Source organism: Spermophilus citellus (assembly GCF_964194105.1).
Source record: "Spermophilus citellus genome assembly, chromosome: 14".
Taxonomy (NCBI): Eukaryota; Metazoa; Chordata; class Mammalia; order Rodentia; family Sciuridae; genus Spermophilus; species Spermophilus citellus.
Genome location: NC_138194.1, coordinates 32,486,641 through 32,511,285, shown reverse-complemented (window position 1 = coordinate 32,511,285; position 24,645 = coordinate 32,486,641). Strand labels below are relative to the sequence as shown.

The following is a 24,645-nucleotide window of genomic DNA, read 5'->3' as shown; positions in this document are numbered from 1 at the left end:
AGGCTTTAACATTATAGTTTAAATATTTTTCACATTGTCAAATATTACTTTATAATATGTTGTGAAAAAATAAGTGCATAGCATTTTATTATCTGTATATACCATGATTTGATGACTTTACTCTTTTTGTGGCTCATACTGATATTTAAAATTATTTTAAATGAAACTGGGAGGATTATCTTTGCTAATTCATCTTTGTAAATACTTACAATAAATATCTTAAGCTTATTAGATTAAACTTGAAAATTCAAATAAAATGAACAACTCTATGAAAAAATACAGTTTGCCAAAACTGACAAAAGAGGAAATAGAAAATCTGAATAATTTAATTTTAGAAAATTAAATCCATGATTAAAAATCTTCATATGAGTGCTAGGATTGTGGCTCAGTGACAGAGTGCTTACCTCATACATATGAGGTGCTGGGTTTGATCCTCAGCACCAGATAAAAATAAATAAATAAAATAAGATATTGTGTCCATCTACAACTAAAACAATATTTTTTAAAATTTCACATGAAAAACACTTCAGGATCATATGGCTCTATCACTGAAGTCTTCTAACATATGAAAATAATTTCCATGTTAAACAAAAACTTCCAGAGAATCAAGGAGGAAACATTACCCACATCACTTTATGAGAGTTGCTAATTTTTTATACAATATATAACAAAGGCATTACAAAAAATAAAAGAAAACAACATAAAAAATAAGCCAACTGATTTGTGAACATAGACATAAAAATCCTAAACAAATTGGTACTCAAAACAAATACTACCCATATATAAAGGATAATACCTGAAAATGTTGTGTTTATTGCAGAAATGCTATATTTGATTAATTTTTAAAAATTATCAGTGGAATTAACCAGAGTAACATGATAAATAAGAAAAATATCAAAAATGCATAAAATTATTTGATAAAAATTGGCATCTATTCATGATTTTAAAAACTAAATGGGTTTGGAACATAAGAATTCATTAATCTTAAAATAAAATCTATTTACGAAAAGTCCTACAGCAAGTATCATACTTGATGCAATATTTAAAAAGTTTCCCCTTTTAGATCAATAACGAGACCAAAACTCCCACTTGAACTAGGAAAATATAAATTAAATTGCTTAAATAATTATTGAAGTCTTGTTACAATATACAGAAAAGCAAGGAGATACTTACCTATAAAAGATAGTGGTTATAGTTTTGCAGATAGTTGGTAAGTGGGAGAAGAGCTTCTAGATTTGGCAGTGTTCTATTTCTCACCCCAAATGATTAATAATGGATATTTACTCTTTTTTTTTAACCGAATTACACTTTTTTTGGTACTTTTTGCATGTATATCCTTTTTTCACAATTTTAAAAATAGTGTTGAAATGTTTTTGATTTTCTAATTGTTTATAATAATGTGTTTTGTGTTGCTTATGAACATGGATTAAAAACATTTCTGTGTAGAGAATTTTATTTGGTAGTTCATGAACAGTTCATTCTGTCAAATGACAATTGTTTTCTTCAAAATCATTGATAACATCTTCAGTGGATCTGCAGTGGCACTGAATCTAATTTCCGAAATAGTTGCAATCTAGCGTAAACATTCTCTTTGACTCCATTACAAATCCATTTCGCTCAGCTTTATGAAGCCATTTTTCTCATTTAAAACCAGATGTATTGAAACTTCACAATTAAGAATGAAATTTTCTGTCTTCAAACTTGAAATTGGTTCATATATGTTCATCTTTTAACTTTACTTAAAATATTCTTGAGGACCTATACTTGTTCTTGCCAGTTTTGTACTTCTTATAGTCTCTTGGGTAAAAATTATTGCTTAGGTACTACAGAATATGCTTTTATGAATCAAATCAAATACAAGACTCTTAGAGGTATTGTTGAGGAAGTACAATACTATTTTTTACCAGCTAATATATTAAAGCCACATAGAGGGTGGAAAAAAATGGGGTCATGTTTGAGATAATTTGTCTAATAAACTTCAACATTAATCTTCAACTGAGAGACAAACTAGATATTTGCCACATTTTTTTATTGGTGCATTATAATTGCACACATAATGGTGGGATTTTTTTGTTACTTATTTGTACATGAACCTAATATAACAGTATAATTGAGACAAAGCAGATTAAGATGAGGGAAGGAACCCAGCAGAACAAATATCTGGGAATTTACCCTTTTCCTTTCCTTCTATCTTGTGGGGCTCCTTATTGGCAAAACCTACATAGAAGTAGAGGTCTTGGACGTTTCATTGATATAAATCATGAACCTGAACCCAATGTGGCAGAGAGCTGGGTTTTGAAAACAAAGAGTATATTGGGCAGGGAAATAGTAGCTTAAGACAGATGCTTGCCTATCTGATTCTCTATCTTTCTTCATTTCTGATATTTGGGCTTAAAGTTTAAATGTTTTCTCTAGTTCATTTCCCCCGCCTTCTATCCTGCATTTATTTTGTTTGTAGAACAAGCTCTGCCTACATGGTTTAAATTATCTGAAGTGTGTTAAGACTTCCTTGATAATCAGTTTATGATTAGTTTTGGACAACTGTTTTGAAGCACCCAATTCTTGAAACAAGCAAACAAACAAAAAGCAACTTATATTCTGTTGTTGGGTATAGTTTTCTTTATATATCTATGATGTGGATTTGGATGATTGTGTTAAGTGTTCCATTTGCTTACTAAATATTTTGGAGAGTATTGTTCTATTCATCACCAAGAGATGAATGTTAAAACCTTCTATTGTGATTATGCATTTGACTATTTTTCTTTGTAGTTATGTTAATTTGTGTTTTTTAAAATTTGAAGTTATGTTATTAGCCTTATACAAATTTAGAAATATATCTTCATGATTAATTGGAACATTGATCATTATGAAATATTCTTTCTTATCCCTTACAATTAGTTCTCATTAAATTGCACATTATGTGACATTATTATGACAGTTTTCTTTTGATTGGTGTTTATGTAGTAGGTTTTTCCATTCTCTAACTTTTCAGAATTTCTATATTCACATATATCAGACACATTTCTTCAAAACAATGTCTAATTAGATTATTTTAAAAATCAATTGTAACATATATTAAAATTTAACTCATTTATGAATTTATGCGACTTAAGTATTGTTAATGTTAATGTGTTAGTTTTCCATCACTATTACAAAATACCTGAGATAATCCACTTATAAAAAGAAAGATTCATTTTGGCTCACAGTTTTGGAGGTTCCACTTCATGATGAATTGGCCACATTGCTTTTGGGCTTGTGGCAAGGTAGCATCACATCAGGGTGGGTTCCTGTGACAGAGTGAAACCACTCATCTCCTAGCCAAGCAGCAAAAGAGAGGAAAAAGGAGGAGACCAGGGTCCTACAGTCTACTTCATGGTATGCCTTCAGTGACATAAGGACCTTCTCCCACCAGGTCCCACCTATAAAAGTTCCATCACCTCCTTATAGTGCTACCCTGGGGATTAATCCTTTAGCATATGGGTTAATAGGTGACATTTAACATCCAAATCATAGAAGGTTGGGTTTAAATTTACCATCTGAGTTTATACCTCATTTCCCCCTCTAAGCTGTGTTACCACCTGCCTCCTTCATTGGATTATCTTTTTATGATTATTCATTTATTCTCTATTACCTTAAAGGTTATACACATTTTAAACATTCTTTCATTCTCAATTCTTGAGATATTAGGTTGTACTATTTACTTAACAAGTCTCATGTTAATTGACCTTTTGTGTTTTTCCCTTAAAACATTTTAACTTCTATATCTCTATTCTGAGTTGTACACAAATGCTGGCATGCATTTAAATTCTCTGTATATTTTAAACACCACAAGGCTTTATTATTCTTGTAATAACAATTGCCAATCTTTGTTTATGTTTTATTCTATTTGTTGCTACTCATGCTTTCCCTGTATCTCTTAAGACTGAATTTGGATTTCCTTTCTTTTTGCCTAAAGAACCCCAATTAATTTTTTTTCTTAGTTTGTAATTACAGGTGGTAAATTATGTTTGTTGAGCATTTATTTATTTCTTCTTTATTCTTGAAGGATGTGTTCATGGAGTATAAATATTAAGAAAGTTTTTTTTTTGGTAATTTTCGCAATTTCAAGATAGTCCATCATCTTGAGAAATCAATTGTCAGATTACAGTTACTTCTTCAAATACTTTTGAGATTTTCAAGTCATCTTTTATTTTTGTAGCTTTACTGTGATGAGCCTAACTATGACTAAGCTCAGTTTATTTAACATTAAGTTCTTTGTATTGAGGTTGGGTGATTAGCTTTAATATTTTTGGTAGCTTTGGATTGTTCCCTTATTCTCTCTCATTCTCCTAACTCCCGTTTATTTCTCTTCATTTATTTGCCTTCTCTTCCATTCAACTATTGCTACATAACTAATCGCCCCAAACCTTAGGGGTTTAAACAAAAATCATTTATTTAGTTCACATATCTGTAATTTAAGCATGGCTTAGCAAGGAAGGTTTGTAAATTTTTCATGAAGTGTGAGCTAGAGTAGTATAATTGGTTTTGAGGATATACTTACAACATGGTTAACTTACATGTATAAGTAAGTTTTAGTTGTTGGCTAAAAGTCCATTCATGGTAAAAGACCAAAGACTTCGATTTCTCCGATGGTGGATCTTTGCTTATTCACTTCTCCATGAACTATTTGGGCTTTTCATGTTGTTATAGAAGAATTATAAGAATGAGTGTCTCAAAAGACAGAAAGTAGAAAATCCTGCATTTGTTGAAACTTGAACTTGGAAACTCACAGTATTGTTTATGCCATTTGTTGATCAAGTGGCACCAATAACAGATTAAAGGTCAGTGCATGCAATTCCACCACTTGGAAGAAATTTAAAAAAAAATTGGGTGTTACATTTTAAAATTATCATAGCCTCCAGTTATACATATATTAAGACATTTAACTTCATGTAAAATGCATCTCTTCACATCCCTTTTTTTTCCATCTGTTCATTTATGACTGTAAAATTCTGGGTATCTTGATTAAACTTCTTTATTATTTCTCTTTTTAACTATATGTTGATTTGTGAATTTGTGTTATTGTATTTTTTGTTTTGTCATTTTTATGTAGTTCATTTTTAGATTTTAGTACTTTTAAAAAATTTAGATATTGTCTTTAATTTTCTCATTGCATCTATGGTCATCTTATAAAATACTTTTAGGTATTCTCCCAGGATATAAGAATTCAAAGTAACTTTTCATGCTTCTAATTGGTACTTCTACATCCTTACCATTGTGGATCCCAACTTGTTTATCCTTTTTCCTCCTAGTTTAGTCTGAAGACTTACTTACTCACGACAACAAAACAATAACAACAACAAAAATCAATGTATAGACTATTCTCTCCAGCAGCTGCTATAATTTCCTTTTATTTGAACTAGTATAAAAGCTGACTGGCATAGTCTCAAAAGAGCTAGTTGAATATGTGTTATTTGGATCTGGCAAGAAATAGTATTCTGAAGATAAGACATGTGTCTGAGGAAACTACTTGTGTAGGTACAATAGAAAGGGTATATGAAGATAGAATGCTATTATTTATCTCCCTCTTAATGGAGGGGTACTGGAAACCTTCAGGGAAACTATAAATCTACAGGATAGAAACTGTACTGCCTCAGATCCATGCTGTTAGATGAGTAGACACACAACAACATGACAAAACAAGGGAACAAATTGTCCCAAACAAATCAAGATGCTCCAGCAATAGAATCCATTGATACCAGAGTGGAGGAAAATTCAGAGAAAGAGTTTAGAATGTACACAAACTCATCTACAAGGTAAAGGATTATGTAAGGAGTGAAATCAGAAAATACAGGAGGTGAAAGATCACTTCAATAAAGTGATAGAGATTCTGAAAAGAAATCAAGCAGAAACCCTAAAAACGAACGAATCAATAAACAAAAATTCAATGGAAAGCATGACCAACATATTAGACCACTTGAAAGACAGAACTTCAGGACAGATTACTTTTAGTCTTGAAAACAAAGCCATTTATGGAGAAAAGATGTTAAAAAATATGTTAAGAAACCATTAACAGAACTTCCAAGAAATATGGTATAACATTTAAAAAAAAACAAATTTAAGTTTTATTGAGATATGTGAAGGTGGGGAGATACAAAGCAAAGGAATGCAAAATCTCTTCAATGAAATTATATCAGAAAATTTCCCAAACCTAAAGAATGAAATGGAAAATCAAATACTAGAGGCATGAAGGAGCCTAAATATATAAAATTACAACAGACCTACACCAAGTAACATTATTATAAAAATGCCTAACATACAGAGTGCTAGAATTTTAAAGGCTGCCAGAGAAAAACCTCAGATTATGTTTAGGCAGAAACCAATTTGAATCTCATTTGATTTCTCAACTGACCATCTTCAAAGCCAAGAGGGCTTCGAATAATGTGTATCAAACTCTGAAAGAAAATGGATGCTAACCTAGAATACTATACTCAGGAAAATTAAGCTTCAGATTTGAAAATGAAGCAAAAAAATATATGATTAAGCAAAAGTTAAAAAGAATTCACAACTAGAAAGCCTGCACTACAGAACATTCTCAGCAAAACATTTCATGAAGAAGAAATGAAAATCAAAGTGAAAACCAACAAAGAACAACTACACTGAAGGAACTGTCAATCAAAGGAGAAACTAATTCTAATTAAAAACAAGAAATAAACCAAAAGGACTGGGAATGCAAATCCTATCTCGATAATAACTTTGAATGTAAGTGGCCTAAACTCATCAATCAAAAGACAGAGTGGCATATTGGATTAAAAAACAGTGCACAACAATGTGCTGTCTCCAAGAAACTTATTTCATAGGCAAAGACATCCACATACTGAAGGTGAAAGGATAAGAAAAAACATGTCAATAATATGGACTCTGTAAACAAGCAGGGGTTTCCATCCTCATATCAGATAAAGTGGATTTCAACCAAAATTGATCAGAAGGGACAAAGAAAGACATCTCACATTGCTTAAGGGAATCATACATCAACAAGAGATAGCAATCATAAATATTCATGCCCCCCAAATGGCGCATCTATGTACATCAAACAATCCCTTCTCAATTCCAAGAATCAAATCAACCACAACACAATAATACTGGGTGACTTAAGCTCACCTTTCTCACTACTATAAATATCTTCCAAACAAGAACTAAATAAACTATAGAACTAAATAATACAATCAATAATTTAGACTTAACAGACATATGTAGAGTATTCTGTCCATCAATGTTTGAAAACACACTTTTTTTTTTTTTCTCAGCAGCACGTGGATCCTTCTCAGAAATAGCCCATATCTTAGGCCACAAAGCAACTCTTAGCAACTCTGCCTTCTGTCAGATCATAATGGAATGAAATTAGAAATCAATGATAAAATAAAAAAATAGAAGCTATGCTAACACCTGGAGAATAAATAATACACAATTGAATGATGAATGGATCGGGGATGAAATAAAAAAAATACTTAGAGGTAAATGACAATAGTGAAACAACATATCAAAATCTCTGGGATACTATGAAGACAGTTCTAAGGGGAAAGTTCATTGTCCCTCAGCAACGGTGAGGGACAAGTCAACTCAGTGAGACCCTGTCTCTAAATAAAAATACAAAATTTGGCTAGGGATGTGGCTTAGTGGTTGAGTGCCCCTGTGTTCAATCCCCGGTGCCCTCCCCCCATCTCCCCCCAAAAAAGAAAGAAAATCTACAAATAAATATCCTAACATTATATCCCAAAGCCCTAGAAAAAGAGCAAATCAACACCCAAAGCAGTAGAAGACAGGAAATAATTAAACTCAAAATTGAAATCAATGAAATTGAAACAAAAGAAACAATTCAAAAAATCAACAAAAAAAAAGTTGATTCTTTGAGAAAATAAATAGAACTTATAAACTCTTGGCCATACTAATGAAGAAAAAGAGAGAGGAAACTCAATTTACTAATATTCATGATGAAAAAAGAAATATCTTGACACTACTGAAATACAGATGATAAGCAGGACCTATTTTGAAAATTTATACTCCAATAAAATATAAAATCCTGAAAACATCAACAAATTTTTAGAGACTTATGACTTACCCAAGTTGAATCAGGAGGACATACACAATTTAGATAGATCAATTTCAAGCAATGAAATAGAAGATGCCATCAAAAGCCAACCATAGGACAAGACAGATTCTCAGCAGAGTTCTACCAGATATTCAAAGAAGTATTGACACCAATATTCCTTAAATTATTCTATGAAATAGAAAAGGAGGAAACCCTTCCAAACTCATTGTATGAAGCTAGTATCACTGTAATCCCAAAATCAGACAAAGGCACATTAAGGAAAAAAAAAAAAAACTTTAGACCAATATCCCTGATGAACATAGATGTAAAAATTATCAATAAAGTTCTGGCAAATCACATACAAAAACATATTAAAATATAGCATAGCGTGATCAAGATCATGATCTCAGAGATGCAAGGTTGTTTCAACATACGGATATCAATAAACATAATTCATCACATAAATAGACTTAAAAACAAGAATCATATAATTATCTCAATATATTCAGAAAAAGCATTTGACAAAATATAGCATCTCTCCATGTTCAAAACACTAGAAAAAATAGGGATAGTAGGAACGTATTTCATCATTGTAAAAGCTATATATGTGAAACCCAAGGCGGACATCATTCTAAATGGATAAAAATTGAAAGCACCACCCCCCCCAAAACTGGAACAAGATAACTTTCACAACTTCTATTCAATGCTGCCCTTGAAACTCTAGCCTTAGCAATTAGACAGAAGATTGAAATTAAAAGAAGAAATCAAACTATCCCTATTTGATGACAACACAATTCTATACTAAGGAGACCCAAAAAATTTTACCAAAAAACTCATATATGAATTCAGTAAAGTAGCAGGATATAAAATTAATACCCATAAATCATTGCATTCCTGTATATCAGTGATAAATCAAATGAAAGAGAAATTAGGAAAACTACTTCATTCACAATAGCCTCATAAACAACAACAACAACTAGGAATCAATCTATCAAAAGGGGTGAAAGACCTCTACAATGAAAACTACAGAACAAGACCTTAAAGGATGAAAAAATGTACCATGTTCTTGGATAGGCAGAATTAATATTGTCAAAATGGTCATACTACCAAAAGCACTACACACATTCAATGCAATTTCTTTTAAAATTCCAAATATTGTTCTTCATAGAAATAGAAAAAGCAGTCATGAAATTCACTTGGAAAAGTGAGAGACCCAGAATAACCAAAGCAATCCTTAGCAAGAAAAGTGAAACAGGTGTCATCATAATACCAGATCTTCAACTATACTACAGAACAATAGTAACAAAAATGGCATGATTTTGGCACAAAAACATGATTTGGTACATAGACCAGTGGTGCAGAATAGAAGACATAGAGACAAACCCACATAAATACAGTTATCTCACATTAAACAAAGGAGCCAAAAACATACATTGGAGAAAATATAGCCTCTTCAACAAATGGTGCTGGGAAAACTGGAAACCATATATAGCTAAATGAAATTAAAACCCTATCTCTCAACTGGCACAAAACTCCACTCTAAGTTGATCAAGGACTTAGTCATTAGACCAGAGACCTTACACCTAATAGAAGAAAAAGTAGACCCAAATCTTATGAAGATAGAATGAAAGGTCTAAGCATGGGACTGCAAAAGTATGGCATAATAAATCTTCCTAACTGAAAGAATAGTTAGCATATATTCTAATAGAAGCCTAATTTAGTAATAAATTGGGAAAATTGTCACCAAGTCTAAAATAAAATCACAAAATCTATTTGGAGGATATATTAGTAATTAAAATGTCATTGTCTCATAAATTAAGATTTTTTTTTGTAAAATTATATGAATATTTAAAGGAGGAGACAATAGAAGAAGATTGGTATTTATTAAATGTTTTTGTTATGCACCTGGTGTAGGTACTATTACTCTGATTTTATAAAGTGTGATTTGTTAAATATTCTTTCCCAAGAATACACAGTAGATACCATTTATATTCCACCTAATAAGTTCCTATGGTCTACTCTGAAATTTTATTACATCTCTAAAAACTAAAAATATATGGGTGGAAGGGATGTGTTTATAGGTAGCATCAAGGGAGGAATTATTTTACTGGGTACTGAAAGAGTATGTATCATAAAGAAAACACTCAAAACAAGAGAAAAAGGAAGAGCAGCATAGAAAGAAACTGAAGCAGTGATACATTTGGATAGGAAATCTGCTTTTAATAGAAACTTCAACTTGATTTAGTTATATTTACACTGTGTTCCAAATTACTATCTACAAGCAAAATCATCCAGAAAATTAAGGGAGGCCTATATGATAAACATAAAAATTAAAATTTTGACATAATAAAATAAATAGCGTTTAGTAATTACATTAAGCATGTTTTCAATCCCATAGTAAGCTATTAAAAGTAGAACAACTGTTCAAAGCACGCTGCCAAGTTTCTTCAAAATGACTTGTTTTGAAATGTTGACTAAATATCACAGAACTGTATATCATCGTTAGTATAATTAAACATTTTTTCAGACCAAAAGCATAGCTTTTCTTTTTATTCTGAAACATAAATTATATGTGACTTTCTCCTTCATATTGGGACATGGAGGATTACCCATTTGTTAACATTTAAAATGAGTATTAATGTTTCTACTACTTATATAAGGCTTTTAGTTTATACATTGCTTGTAACTATTTAAGAATCAATCTATTAAGAAAAATTCAGTTTTAGTATTCCTATTTCATATTGTAAGTGTTTAACAAATATTTATTTCATAGATATTTATGCATTGGCTCTTTACTTAGTAAATATTTAATAAATGATTAAATTCAGTTCAGATTTGTTGAGCCTGAGTCTTCATCTTTGTCTCCTGATTACTCAGGGAGGCCATAACATCTACAAATATACACACATGCACATAATAAGGGGTTTACCAACACACACTACAAAACAGGATATGTTCAGTGATATGTCGTATATTTAACCTGCTATTGCTCTAGAGTAGTGGTAGTTCCATCAGGATGGCAATGACCGTGATGCATTAACATAGGATTTACCTCAATCCCTACACACACATTTGTGATTAATTGTCATAGTTGATTTCTGTTTTTCACAGAAAAACAGTGGAAACCGTTCCTATAACATAATCCTTAAGAAAAAAAAAAATTGAGTGTTCTAATCTGTATTTCCAAACCTGACACTACTCTCTTACTTGTTTATCTCCTTCTAAAGCTGCTTCATTTATTACATCCTTATGCATGTGAGAAGGAAAGGGCTACCACCAGTGCAGGGAGACCTACTTCAAAACAGGGATTCATTATCAGGCTGGATGCCCTCACCGCCAAGTCAATATCCAAGGAAGAGCTTTATTATGATAAGTATGAAACAACAGACTAAATCAAATCTTACTCTAGTTGAAGCTGCGATCATCAACAGAAGCTTTACAGAATTTCTGAAAATGAGTTTTATATGAAAATCTTTTACCAAATCAAATAATTTTGGTGACAATCAGGTTAAATAGATTTTTTTTTATTACTAGGACTTTCTAGGAGTTTTTAATACACTTTTGTATAGTTTGATTCTCCAAAAAAGCAGATGTAGTAAGTTGTTGTCTAAAATTCTTTGACTAATTAACTATTTGTTTGTAGACCATCTATTTTAATATCTATGTTCTAGTGTATCTAGAATTAATTTTTGAACATTTGAAATTGCTTATCTCTTTGATCTTCTTAGTTTGTCTGCTGTTACCCTTAATTTGCCACTTCTTTTGAACTAGAATATTCATGCCACATTATCCTCTAAGCGCTGCTTTTCCCTTCCTTCAAAGTAGCCTCCTTTCCTGAATGTTCTTCTGCTGCAAGACTGCATTAAAAGGAATTAAGTTCAGCATGTAATATTATACACACAGCATTATAAATATGGTGTACGTGTGTGTATATATACACTATCTCATGTAAATCATATAGCATCATGATAATGGTAGAATTTATAAATTTTATGATATCACAATATGGAATGTGTAGACATCCAGTATTAAATAAGCTGTGTTGGGGTGCCTGGCTTTCCTGCAAAACCCAAGCTGGGTGTCAGAATCATGGATGCAACTTAGAGGATGTCTTCCCACAGTACACATCTGTAACAAAAACACTCTATTTATTTCAAAAATCGATAAAAATTTAAATTGAAAATGACAGAATTTTTGAATGAGAACATACATGCTATTAAAGAGTTAATTGTAATTGCAGTTCCTTACATATGGTAAGAGAAGTCCTGATATTAATTTTAATGAGCTATCACTAGGAATTTGTGAAACCGGCAGGGAATTTTGTTTGAAACATATTTTATCCTGGTCTGGCATGTTACTCTTTTTTTCTTTCATTGTGCAGGTTCTGCTGATCTTCTTTGTGTTCCATGCTCTTCTTGTCCTACCCTGGTCTACTCTGGTATGTTTGTTCAGGGCACTTAATATCAATGTCAGGTAATTGTGGGTGCTATCTACAACTGCTCAAAGTTCATATTTTTAAAAACCATTCTCCTATTGACTTAATGGGAAAAGATTTTGTGCCAAGGACCCTGCATAATCTTCCTTCCTCTCTCTCTCCCTCTCCCTCCCCCCCCCTTCTCTCTCTCTCTCTCTCTCTCTCTCTCTCTCTCTCTCTCTCTCGCGCGCGCGCGCGTGCGCGCGCGCGCACCCGCTGTGTAGGTCTCATGTCCTCATTTAGTCCATAGTCTCCTATGCTGTGATGATGGGATGGGGATTTTAAATCCCTTCTCTTTAACAGGAAAATACATTTTAGATAGAGTTGAGCTGAAATACATATCCCTCCGACTGTGCAGATTGTGAACTCTGTCACCATTAAGCATCTCCTAGAGTCACAGCATCTCAGAGCAGTGTCACATCCATGGACACGAAGCGACCTATGAACTGGATATAGAATCAGCAGTGTCTCTTCTCCACATGTAATAGGACCACAGAATGTAAAAGCTGGAAAGAACTTTCGAATCATCTGCTCCTCTCCTAATCCCACGCTGGTCTCTTCTCTCAGTACACCTACCAAATGGTCATCCAGACTCCACATGAACCTTTGAGTAACGGGGACTTCATTATCTCCCTTAATGCTCATTTATCTTTGTTATTCACTAGATGATCAGTAGCCCATTCAGTCTGTATTAGGAATCACCTACAGAAATAATTTCTGCAATGCATCAGGATTTAGCTTTCAGAATCATAGTATATTCATTGCCATGTAATTTTTAGTAAAACATGAAAAAAGTTTTACTATAAAACATGGGAAAAATTTCACAATAAAACATGAAAAGCAAATAAAAAGGGAAACTGATAACAAAAAAAAAAAAACAGATAGTTGATTGAAAAAATTATACCAATCTATATGATGGAAAACTCTGTTCCAATAGGAAGGATGAAATATACAATAGTTGGATATATACATACATATATATACTTAATCTGATATTAACATATATATTAGATATATATGTGCCTTTTAAATAAAAATATTGGGAAACATTTCCCAATATTTTTTATTAAAAAGGCAAATCATAAGACAAAGTATTAAATATAACTCATTTTTGGTTCTACATGGTAAATAGAAACAAACACATCATAAATTTACAATTCAGGTTAGTGTCTGGATGGTTACAGACAAAATGCCATCTATGGTTGTCTCTGTGTGGTATGATAATAGTCCTTTGATCATCAATACTATTTTCATATTAAACTTTAATGCTTAAGTTGTAAAATATGTTCAAATTGTTCTAAAATAAATTACTATCTTATTTTGCTCCAGAATCTGAATCATTATAGCCATCTTCTTCATGGTTCTATCTTTTGGGGTTGTAGACAATACTTGCATCACTGTAGGTACACCATTATAAGGTCCTTTCTTCAGTCTTTCAAGTGTTCTTTGTGTGATAAATGGGCACACTGTTCTTCAATCCAAGAACTGTCAATCATTGTTGTGATTACATTTAATAAAAGCCTGCCACCCCCATCCAGCACCATGCCAGAGAATAGCACATCACCATCATGGGCGACACGGCACCTTTTGTGGTTCTCATGGAAATTTATTAAATTGTGAAGAAGACATATAATGAACAATTATTTACACAAAATGCTGATGATTATGGTGACAGTCATTTGGGTGAGATAAGTGCATGCAGCAGAGAATTCTACCTTCAGTAGTAATGGTAAAGGATTCAGATAAAAGGAGTTCAGTGGGATTGGTTGGTGTAATAATTCATTCCAGATAGGGAAAAATGCAAAAACAGTCCCATTTTCTTTTTCCTTTCTTCCTTACTTTGCTCACTCTCCTCTGCTAGATAATATTTTTTTTTAACAAACTGCCATATGCAAAGTATTCTTTCAAGACTTGTGGGTAATTTGGAGATTGATAGTTTTCTTCATAAATGTTTTAAGGTCTAATTGGTGAATCAGAAATATAAAACATAACTATGACAAAGCAGAAAAAGAGCATCAAACATTCTAAAGAAATGGATACTTTCCCTTGCCACCCTCATCTAATTAGGATTTTATACGTGTACCAGAAGTTTACATACTGAAAGAAAATTATGGTTAATAGAGGTAATACTCTAATGTCAATGTCTTTGTAAATGTTTGTACTGAGTAGAGGAAATCATTAAGATCCCAAGCTTTCTTTTTAATATGTTGCACTACTGACTTAGTCTTAAATACATTCTTTTTAATTTCATTTCTCCTCTACAGGTCTGTGAAACAAGCAGAAGAAGTTACAAGTGGTCCTTAAAGAAATTCCAATTATTCAAATTCTTATGTATAGTCCCAATTTATTTAGTATGTGTAATCATTTACAGAATGGTTATTTTTATAATATCAATAATAAACAATACTATTATAACCAGGGGGTGCCCATGTGTGTAATCAGAGAACACTAATCCCGGCAAAGGAATCTGGGGGTGGTCAGGATACCTGCTACCTGTTGACATGGTTAGTGTCCTGGGTTTAGATTACTTTATACATAGTTATTAATATTTGATATATTAAATATTGCCTGATTCAAATAACTTTGCTTAAATTTTTTCTGTATTTTAACTTGTCTAAGGTTTTCTACTTCTTCTATTTTTATAATATCTTCTCATTTTTTAGATTAATAAACATTGTACTTACCCAAATGTGCCAAGATGTGTTATTTAGATCTGTGTGGGAGGTAGCTGGTGTCATCACCGGCTGTACGTGTCGAGTGCGGCAGTATAAGAGGTGCATTCCCCACTACTGCTCCTTCCATTTTTATTTTCCCATCAGAAAAAATAATTGATGTTAACTCAATAAAGCAAATCAATACCGGATGAAATGCATGCTATCAAGGCACATGCAATGGAAATTGTTTGAGAATTTTTGCAATTTTGCATTATTATTATTGAATTACTATTCATTTTAAATTTGTATACTTGCTTTTGGAATGTGATATGCATTGATGCTGAATGAATGGATCTAAGTAAATTAATTTAGTATGTCTACTGTCTGTTTTATCTTACTTGTCTCAAACCAAATTTGCTTTCTGGACCTTTAAGGCAATAAGGTTGCATTGTTATAAAACTATCTGAATAGCTATCACATGTTAAAGGCCAGAACATGGCTAACGAATTTAAAAAAAGAGAATTCTGATTGTATGAATTGAGTCATATTCCTAAATATAAATAACATCTATTACAAATAATACAATAAATTTTCTTATATTAACTTTTTCTTGTGTATAGAAACTCAAGAAACCAATTTCCCTGAAAGTTTTTTTTTTAAGTAGAAACAAATGTAAAACTTAGACAACAGTAAATTTTTGAGCAGAAAAATGGAAGGCAATATGTGTTTAAGGGATCAGAACCTCCTTATTTAAAAATTCTTACTGTGAAGAATATTTCTTCAAAAATGTTCAATTGAGGGACTATGTTCATTGGAAATATTATTTTTATTAGTGGATTTTAACTATACAGAATAACTGGCTTCATTGTGGCATATTCTTACATGCAAATAATATACTTTGATCCTATCCACTCCCTCCCCCCATTAAGAAGTACTCTTCTGTTAAAACATATCATCCCTAATACCTTTGTTTAAGGTATTTTTCTCCAACAATCACATGGTGGGTTTGATCCTCCTCTTGTCCATGGACCTTTTTCTGAAGATTCTCATCCCATTAAGTGCTACATGAACTTCAAGAATCAGATCCACCAGGATGTCAGATGATAGAATATATTTTGCCAAGGATGCTGTCAAAGAGAAACAAAACCAGACCCTAATTAAAGCAGTAAGGACAGATCTTAATCAGGAACCAACTATTGTAATAGGGAAGATGGTCCAGTGTGAGCTGAACTCAACTTCAATTTGTGCAGAGTAATAGTAAGCCTTTTAAGGTAAGAATGAGGGAGTAGAGAGGGGGAATATTGGGGATTTGAGCAGAAACAGGGAAGTGGATATTTATAAAAAGTGTGCAAAGGCAAAGGGGTTAGTTCATGTGGAATTTACCTAGGTTGCTCATTAGTGCTTATCGAAGATCAATTTCCATTCTCCCTCAGGGACTGGGAGACATGCTTGCTAGAAAGAACAGTAAATTTTGTTGGCGTCCTTGAGCTTTCTTAGGCAGAAACTTAACAGAATTGAACTCATTCGTCCCTGGGGATGCAACCTCATGCTGCTATAACCTAGATTCCTATTTATTTGTTCAAGACTTGAGGGGCAGGGGTGGATGAATTCACTTGTGTGGACAGTAGGCAGGTTTTACAGTCAGAGACATGAGGCCTAATAGAGAAAAGGGCTCAGAGGGCACTAAAATTTGGTGAAAGGGAGACTCTTCATTATCTATACTAACTAGGAATCTCTCTCTCTAGCACACACACACACACACTCTTTACATTATAATATCTGTCCTCTGATCTTCATCCATACCCTTAACCACTTTCAGAAGCCAAGACCAAGTGAACAGTTAGATCCTAAATCAGAGTACGTCTGAGGTTGCTTTCTAATCTTTAGTTCCAAATATCACACATTGAACCTGTGTTCCTTGACATGTAACTTGGCTTCCATTACTCGTATGGTTTTAAACAACAAACAACAAACAACAAAAAAACCCAAAACAGCTCCAGAGATATAGCAATAGAAGGGTTTGAACCCTCACCGCCCCCCAAAGGGCTTTTTGAGATAATCTTCAGATTTCCCACCCAAAATCACTACTGTGAACAGATGCCTCTGGGCTTTATGTCAGACCATAGCCTTTGCATGTGCCTGACTCAACCATGATAGCCTCTGACCTTCTGGACACGGAGGCCAGACCCTTGTCTTCAAGAGTATCACAGTCTAGTGGGGGAAGCACCCATATGAATATATGATTTACCAGGCAGTGATAGAGGCTGGGTTGCTATGGAAAAACCAAAGAGCAGTTGTGAACATATCTGGTATCTGAACCTGGAAGAGGGGAGTTGTGGAGAGGATAAGAATTCAGAGAGGCTCCTTGGAAGAGATGATGCCTCAGCTGAATCTGTAAAGTTTAGGTTGAGTCAAAAGGCAGGTAGGACAGCCTGAAAGGAAGAACAGAGGAACATCGGAAATCCAAGTGGGCAGAGTGTGCACGGAATGAGTGCATGGTGTTCATCATGGGAGCGCACAGAGTGTGATACGATATGGTAGTTGGTGAGAAATAGGATTGGACAGGGACTTCTTGGGGAAAAGTCACAAGTCATCCTGTGGTCTTTAGCTCTGAATGTTCATCAGAGTTGCAGATGCTCAGGCCCCCTGGCTCTGAGATTAGGATTCAGTTGGACTGAATTGAATGTCAATTGGTAATGTTATTTTTATTAGTGGATTTTAACTATACAGAATAATGGGCTTCATTGTGGCATATTCATACATGCAAATAATATGCTTTGATCCCATTTACTCCCCTCATTAAGTATTTCAGTATTGACTGAAAAGTTCTGATGAATAACCAAGGATGACAGCCATGGAAGAGAGCCACTGAAGATTTTCAGCAGGGGAAAGTAGAGTGAAGCTGTCAGGTGAAGAGTTAGGTTTAGATTGGTCTGGCAGATGTGAGGAAAATGGTAGAAAACACAGGAAATGGGCAAACCTAAAAATGGAGAGACCAATTAGCTATTGCAGAATTTAAGACAAAAATTCTAAGGGTCTATTTAGGTCTATTAAGGCAAAAAAATGATAAAGATCCAATTGTGGGTGGAAAATTCCATATCCAAGGAAGCAGAAAAACACCAAAACCTCTGTGAGATATGTCTGCTGTGTAAATGATCACTTCTAGCAGGGGAGGGAAGGAAGCCACCAAGAGTACCTGCCAGGACTGGGGCCTGGGAGTAGGGATAGACCTCAGAAGGAAAAGCAGGAGATTCACTGCTAGAGACAAGTTCCTTGAAGATATGTTGTTATGCAGCTGTCTATAGGCATTTGATCTGAGATATCCAGAGGTACTGGGGCCAAAATGTAGGGCTGAAGATATAGACTTGTCACTCATGTGTGTATATACGGATGTGTGGAAAAGATGAAACAGAGCATGGTGACTAAGGACAGCCTCTGCTATGAATGGGTGCTCTCCAAGGGACACCTAAGTTTGGTGATCGGGCAGAAAGAAGACAGCAAATATCTGAGAGGATATTGCAACTATCTGAAAATGGACAATGATGACTTTTATGCTGTTTTCATAGTATATTTTCCTAAAGTTAGATTTAAATTTGGTATTTGACACAATGTGAACTAAATTCTTCCTGGAAACTTCCTTAAGCAATAGGTTGTACTTCTTTTAACTGGGAGGCCAAGAAAATGTTCACTTTGGATGGAGCCTCCAGGGATGGGACCAACAGGAGCTGTGACTATCCTGATGTGATGCTACTGCACAGTACACTGAGAGAGAAAAGAGAAAGGTTTCATAAGCTGACAATTTCTCTACCTCCTTTCTTTAAAACAAGTGGATATCTCTTCCACAGGACTTGGAGAATGTCAAAATCCCCTCCCTATTTCATTTAATGTTCACTCAACAGATATTTATCGTAGACCTCTTAATAGCAGACCCCATAGGTAGACCCATAGGGTCTACTGTTACAGACTCTGGGGATCCAGCAGTAGCAGGATACCCAGAGTCTTTGCATTCATGGAGTTAGGTGACTAGTGTGGGCGTAACTCTGATAGTCAGTTGTAATATATCTTAAGAACAAACTGCAGAATTCTATGGGTATACTTCTATTAAGGAAAAATATGGTAAAGATCTAATTGCCTTTGGGAAATTCCAGAAGCAGGGGAACAGATAGAACAAAAAGTCTATGAGGAATAATAATCTACATTATACACAAGGAATCTTGCACTTTGTTTCATTGACAATCTAAAATATTAGGAGGGTTATTCAGATGAAGTTGGAGAAGTTTGATGGGGATTACAGATAGTATTAAAAAGGGACCTAAAAGATATTTTGAGAGAATAGTTTAGAACAAGAGCCGGTGAACAGGACAAACATGGTATATTAGCTGAAGTGGATATTTGAGTGTGTCTGAAACACAGGGGATGTAGTTTTGCTAAGTGAAGCAGATGAGAAATTAGTAGCAGCCAAACCATAAAGGTTGCTGTAAGATATATTACATTAAGAGGGCAAGAGGAACACACGGAAGAGTTCTGAGCAAGTGAATAGTGAGATTTGCATTTGGGGAAGACAATTTTTAGCATCAGTGTGGAAAATGGTCATAAAGGGATAAGACCGGAGGCAGGGAGAATGATTAGACACTTGCAGTAATAACACTGGAGACCCAGAACTGTATACATAGGGGAGGAATTTAGAGAGTTAATTGATTAAAGGTGGTGAGGAGGAGTCACGGATAATGGTCAGATTTCTGGCCAGGACACCTGGTGGTGAAATATGTTTACAGCGATGGGCAGATGTTCAGTTCAGTTGGGGACATTTTCAAGATTTTGAGCATCAGGAACGTACAGATGACCCAACAAAGCATAATAGAAACCAGGCAATAAATGACATCATCCATTGAGAGTCTGTGCTGTGGTAAGAGGACAGAAGTCTCAGGCACACACCGGCACTTTAGAGGCTGAAAAAGTGATTTCAAGAGTCAAGATTTTTATGTACACTTGACAGAGTGGGTGGCCCACACACGGCTTCTAGGAAGCAGAAGGTCAAAATCCTTGCACTTCAGGGTCCCCGGTTCCTGTAAGCACAGCTGGATTTCAGGAGCGAGACAAGCATGGGCTCATTTGTTGAACAACCTTTAGTAGTTTGGGTTAATGAGGCTGTAGACATTTCCTGTGGGTGGATGGAATAAAAACAACTCTTCTATGGGAATAGGGAGGGGGAATCTAAGGCACTTAGAATTTCCCTTATGTAGGAGGTAAATAAGGCATTGCAAATTGGAGCTCCTTTCAGTCCGTGTGTGATAACGTGTACTATTTCTTTGTAAAACAGCGACAAAGGGACCACTGGCATTTTTATAAGGCCTAAGAATTAGTTCTTCTGGTTTATTTCATGGTAGTTTTTAATTTGCAACATTTTTTAAATTTAATATCCTTTTTAGCTGAAACTAATTGAATATAAATTTTTTGATTGGTTCTTCGGAAAATAGCCATTGTTAGCTGCTGAAGTCGAAGTCCTATAAGACACTCCTTGGAGGAGAAAGAAGGAGCAGCCACCATCCTCTGTCTTAGGCATGCTGTTCTTCCCTTTTCCTCTACTGAAGACCACAGCTTGCCCACACTGGACATGTTTGTTGGTTTTTCAACTTGTGTTTGGCTCTCTGACCACTTTTCTGCTTGTTTTTGTAAAATTTCTATGGTGGTTTCCTGTCCATTTTGGGACTTTGATGCTTACAGAAACTGTCTCTAGAAAGCCGACAGAAGATCTGATGTCAAATCTCAATGACAAGATGGATTTGAGCACTGGTAGAAGCAATGCTTTGGCAACTGTCCTCACTCTTCTGTCATTTACAATATGCCTGAAGAACCCTGGGTGCTACCTGCAGCCCTCAGGTATCCATATGACCCACTGTCTGAACAATGCATTGGCCACACAGTGATTTTTGCTTACCACATGGCAGGAGGAGTGCATGGATTTGAGGTTATGGCAACACATATGGCTTCTCTTGGGAGATGGCCAAGCTGTGGTTTAAAAATGGAGGCTCTGAAAGCTTGCAAGTAGCTGGTAAGCTTCCAGCATAATGTACAGCAGCTATGCCTATAGGGTCCTTTATAAAGAACAGATATTTGATTGAATGACTTGACCAAAGTTTAGCTTACCAATGGAGAACTATGGTGGTTGTGGAAATTTTATTGTTAGATGTTGCAAATTGTTTTTTTTTTCTTTTGGGCAAAGATATTGAGCACATAATAGAAAAACTTTCTCAGAGCATATTCAGTATCACATTATCCCTGGCTTAAATTGGGCTATGGAAATTTGTATTTCAGCAAAGGAAAACAAATAGGTATACAACCTGAGTAAGGTATAAACCAAGATTTTAGTATCTTTTATTTACTCAGTGTTGGGATTCACTATACAACTTAGGTATTTTGGATCTGTGACAAAGTACTGTTACTCAGTTTATCTCATTCTCTTCTTCTTTCTAGGAACATGGAAGATTTCCCAGTCCCCTGCATTTAGTTAGGGTTACATGGCTAGTTCTGGCCAAGGGGAATGGTATATTTGTCATTTACAATCTAAGATATTGAGATGACAATATATAAAGATGTTAGGTTCATGGCTGTGTGAAATAGAGCCATACTGACCTGTGTTGGACAGGTAATACAAGTGAGAAATAAATTCAGCCACTAAGGTTAGGGGTTTGTTATTGTATGGCTTGTTTCTCCTTGCCAAGAAAGATGGCTCCCAAAAGTGCGATTCTAGATCATGTTAACACTCCAGAGTTTAGAAAAAGTATACCTCATCACGGTCATTATAAAGAAAGTGTATCAAAGAAATGTTGAGAAAAGTAGGTCACAACTTGATGAAGTCATAAGGAACATTACAGTATTCATTCAAATAAGTCTCACCTTGACTTAGTCTAGATTTCTTATTTAAAATCTCAAAGAATTCAGCACCTGTGTATTTAAAAATCTGTGTGAGATGGGCACAGTATATAATGAAGAATTGTAACTCTTTAGTCTTTCTGCAACTTTGAATTCACACAGCTTTAAAATCTAAAGATAGTATCTACATTCAGAGAGAAAGTAAGGGAGTTGGCTTCCATGGAGATGAGATTTATCATAATGAAGTAAAAGAGACATGTCCATAGTAAACCCAAGCTATAAAATGCATGCAGGTTTTGTGGAACTGATTAGAAAATTTCATAAGCACAACTGATGTGTTTTTAACATCTTATTTTCTTTTTTTTTAAGAGAGAGCGAGAGGGGAGAGTGAGAGAGAGAGAGTGAGAGAGAATTTTTAATATTTATTTTTTAGTTCTTGGCAGACACAACATCTTTGTTGGTATGTGGTGCTGAGGATCGAACCCGGGCCGCATGCATGCCAGGCGAGGGAGCTACCGCTTGAGCCACATCCCCAGCCCTTATTTTCTGTCTTTGGTTTATTGTGTTCCCCAAACAGAATTGCATGCCTTGGGAAACTATTTTGGAGATGAAGCTATAAAAATAATGGAAAAATGAATTCTACATAAGTGACCTTCACCAATGCTAACCAGATTTAAGCAGATGGTCTAATTTGAAGGAATTCTATAGTCCCATAACAGTTTTGTTGAAAAGGAAAGACAGAGAGTTTGTTGTACACATGCTGCATTCTTCAGAAGCTGAGTAAATTTAGGTAATATAATTAACCCTTTTGTGTCTCAGTATAATAATGCTATTGTTGTTATGGCTAGCGAACTCAGCAGGGCTATCTGCCATGCCTTATGACCTTATCACCTTTAATCCTCATCTCATTAATAAAAGGCTTAGAGGAGTTCAATACCACACACCTGTTCTTGCCATCAGTGTGGACAGAGGCTCAGACCTAGTATGTCTTAGTCCAGGGCTATTAGTCACCTTACCAGAGAGCTTATTTAGCTATAAATATCCAAGCTTAAGTAAGGTTGTTATAAATGGTTAAACGAGGTGATATATTTAGTATTCTAATTTAGTGAGAGACACTATCTTTTAGGCTTTATGTTGAAATACTGTGTCTTGGGTGGATTAATAACAGAAGTCTATTTCTCACAGTTCTGGAGGCTACAGATGTGAGATCAGGGTGTCATATGGTTAGGTTCTGGTGAGGGCCTTCTTCTTGACTTGCAGATGGCTGCCTTCTCACCATGTCCTTTGGCTGAGAGAGAAAGAGCTCTGGTTTCTCGCAGGTTGCAAGAACAAGAATCCCTATCATGGGTTCCCTGCCTCATCACTCATCTAATCCAAAGCCTTATCTTCAGACATCATATACTGGGTATTAAAGCTTCAAGATACACATTTTGGAGGTGACATACATTCAATACATAATAGATAAAAAGTACAAGGAAATGGTAGTGATTACCATTTTGATGGTAGTAGTAGTACTATTGTTACTCAACTACTTAAGAAATGACTATAGAAATGAAGATGCCAGCCTGAAAAACCTACATCTTTAGTATTTTCTGAGAGAAGAATAATTAGACATGAATATTTTAACATGCCTATATCAGAAAATTGGTATTCTGATATAGGCATGTTAAAATTTTTCAAAATAACATGCAGGCCCAGCTTAGTAAGGATAGACTTGTGCTTGTCATTTTTCTAACTTAAGTCATTCTCAACTCTAACTGTAACATCTCTTCACTTGGAAGGATTTTTAGAAATATTCAGAACTGGGATCCAATCCCAGAGAAATTAATCAGAATGTCTATTGTAAAATGTAGGAATGAGTGCTTATGGATCCTCCCAGGTGATTCTTGTGTAGATAGAATTAGAATTCTTATTCTAAGGCTGAGAAAAACAGCTTGAAAAACTATTAACTATTAAAAGATATTTGAAGATTCTATTTGCTTTATAAGCAAAAGTTGAACATACCTACAGTTTTCATTGTGAAGTAGATTTATAGTTATGAATTTTAAATAATCTTGTGGAGTTATTATTATTTTTTTGTTAGTAATATGGATCAAGAACTTCTCCCATATCAACTGCTTCCCTAAGGACTTTATGTGTATTTTCTCATCTATTTTTATAGTGGCTGCAAGAGGTAGTGCTTGGGTTGTTTTGATTTTATAGATAAAACAACTGAATCAAGGAGGAATGTGAGTAAAAACTTATTCATGATGATAAAGCAGGTTGCAGGGCATTTCTATGAACCTAGCACCCAGAGAGGTCAGCCCTCATTGTGCTCTGCTCCAACACAACAGGTATGTAAGCCTTCCAGAACAAGCTGACTTTAGTACAACTTCAGGTCATTTGGCCACAGAGACGTAAAAATGGCATGATGATTCAGAGCAATAACTTTAGAAAGCGTGTTGTGCTACCATTGACCCTGGTCATTGCTCCAGCTCATTGCCTCTTGCCTTGAGTGACATACAGTGATGAGCTGATAGGCTGCACCATCTGGCTCTGAGAATATTCTCTAGTGATGGTGTCTAACTCATTTTCAT

The 24,645-nt window shown here is 34.5% G+C and overlaps 1 protein-coding gene across 1 annotated transcript in view; it reads left to right on the top strand.

The window, feature by feature from the left end:
• LOC308633556 (uncharacterized protein C8orf34 homolog) overlaps positions 1–15,162 on the top strand; it is a 404,696-nt gene extending 389,534 nt beyond the window's left edge. The window contains 2 exon segments of the mRNA XM_081266403.1: positions 12,450–12,506; positions 14,807–15,162. Coding sequence (XP_081122529.1) covers positions 12,450–12,506; positions 14,807–14,814 — 65 coding nt within the window. The 3' untranslated portion in view covers positions 14,815–15,162.
• Positions 15,163–24,645: the final 9,483 nt, after the last annotated feature.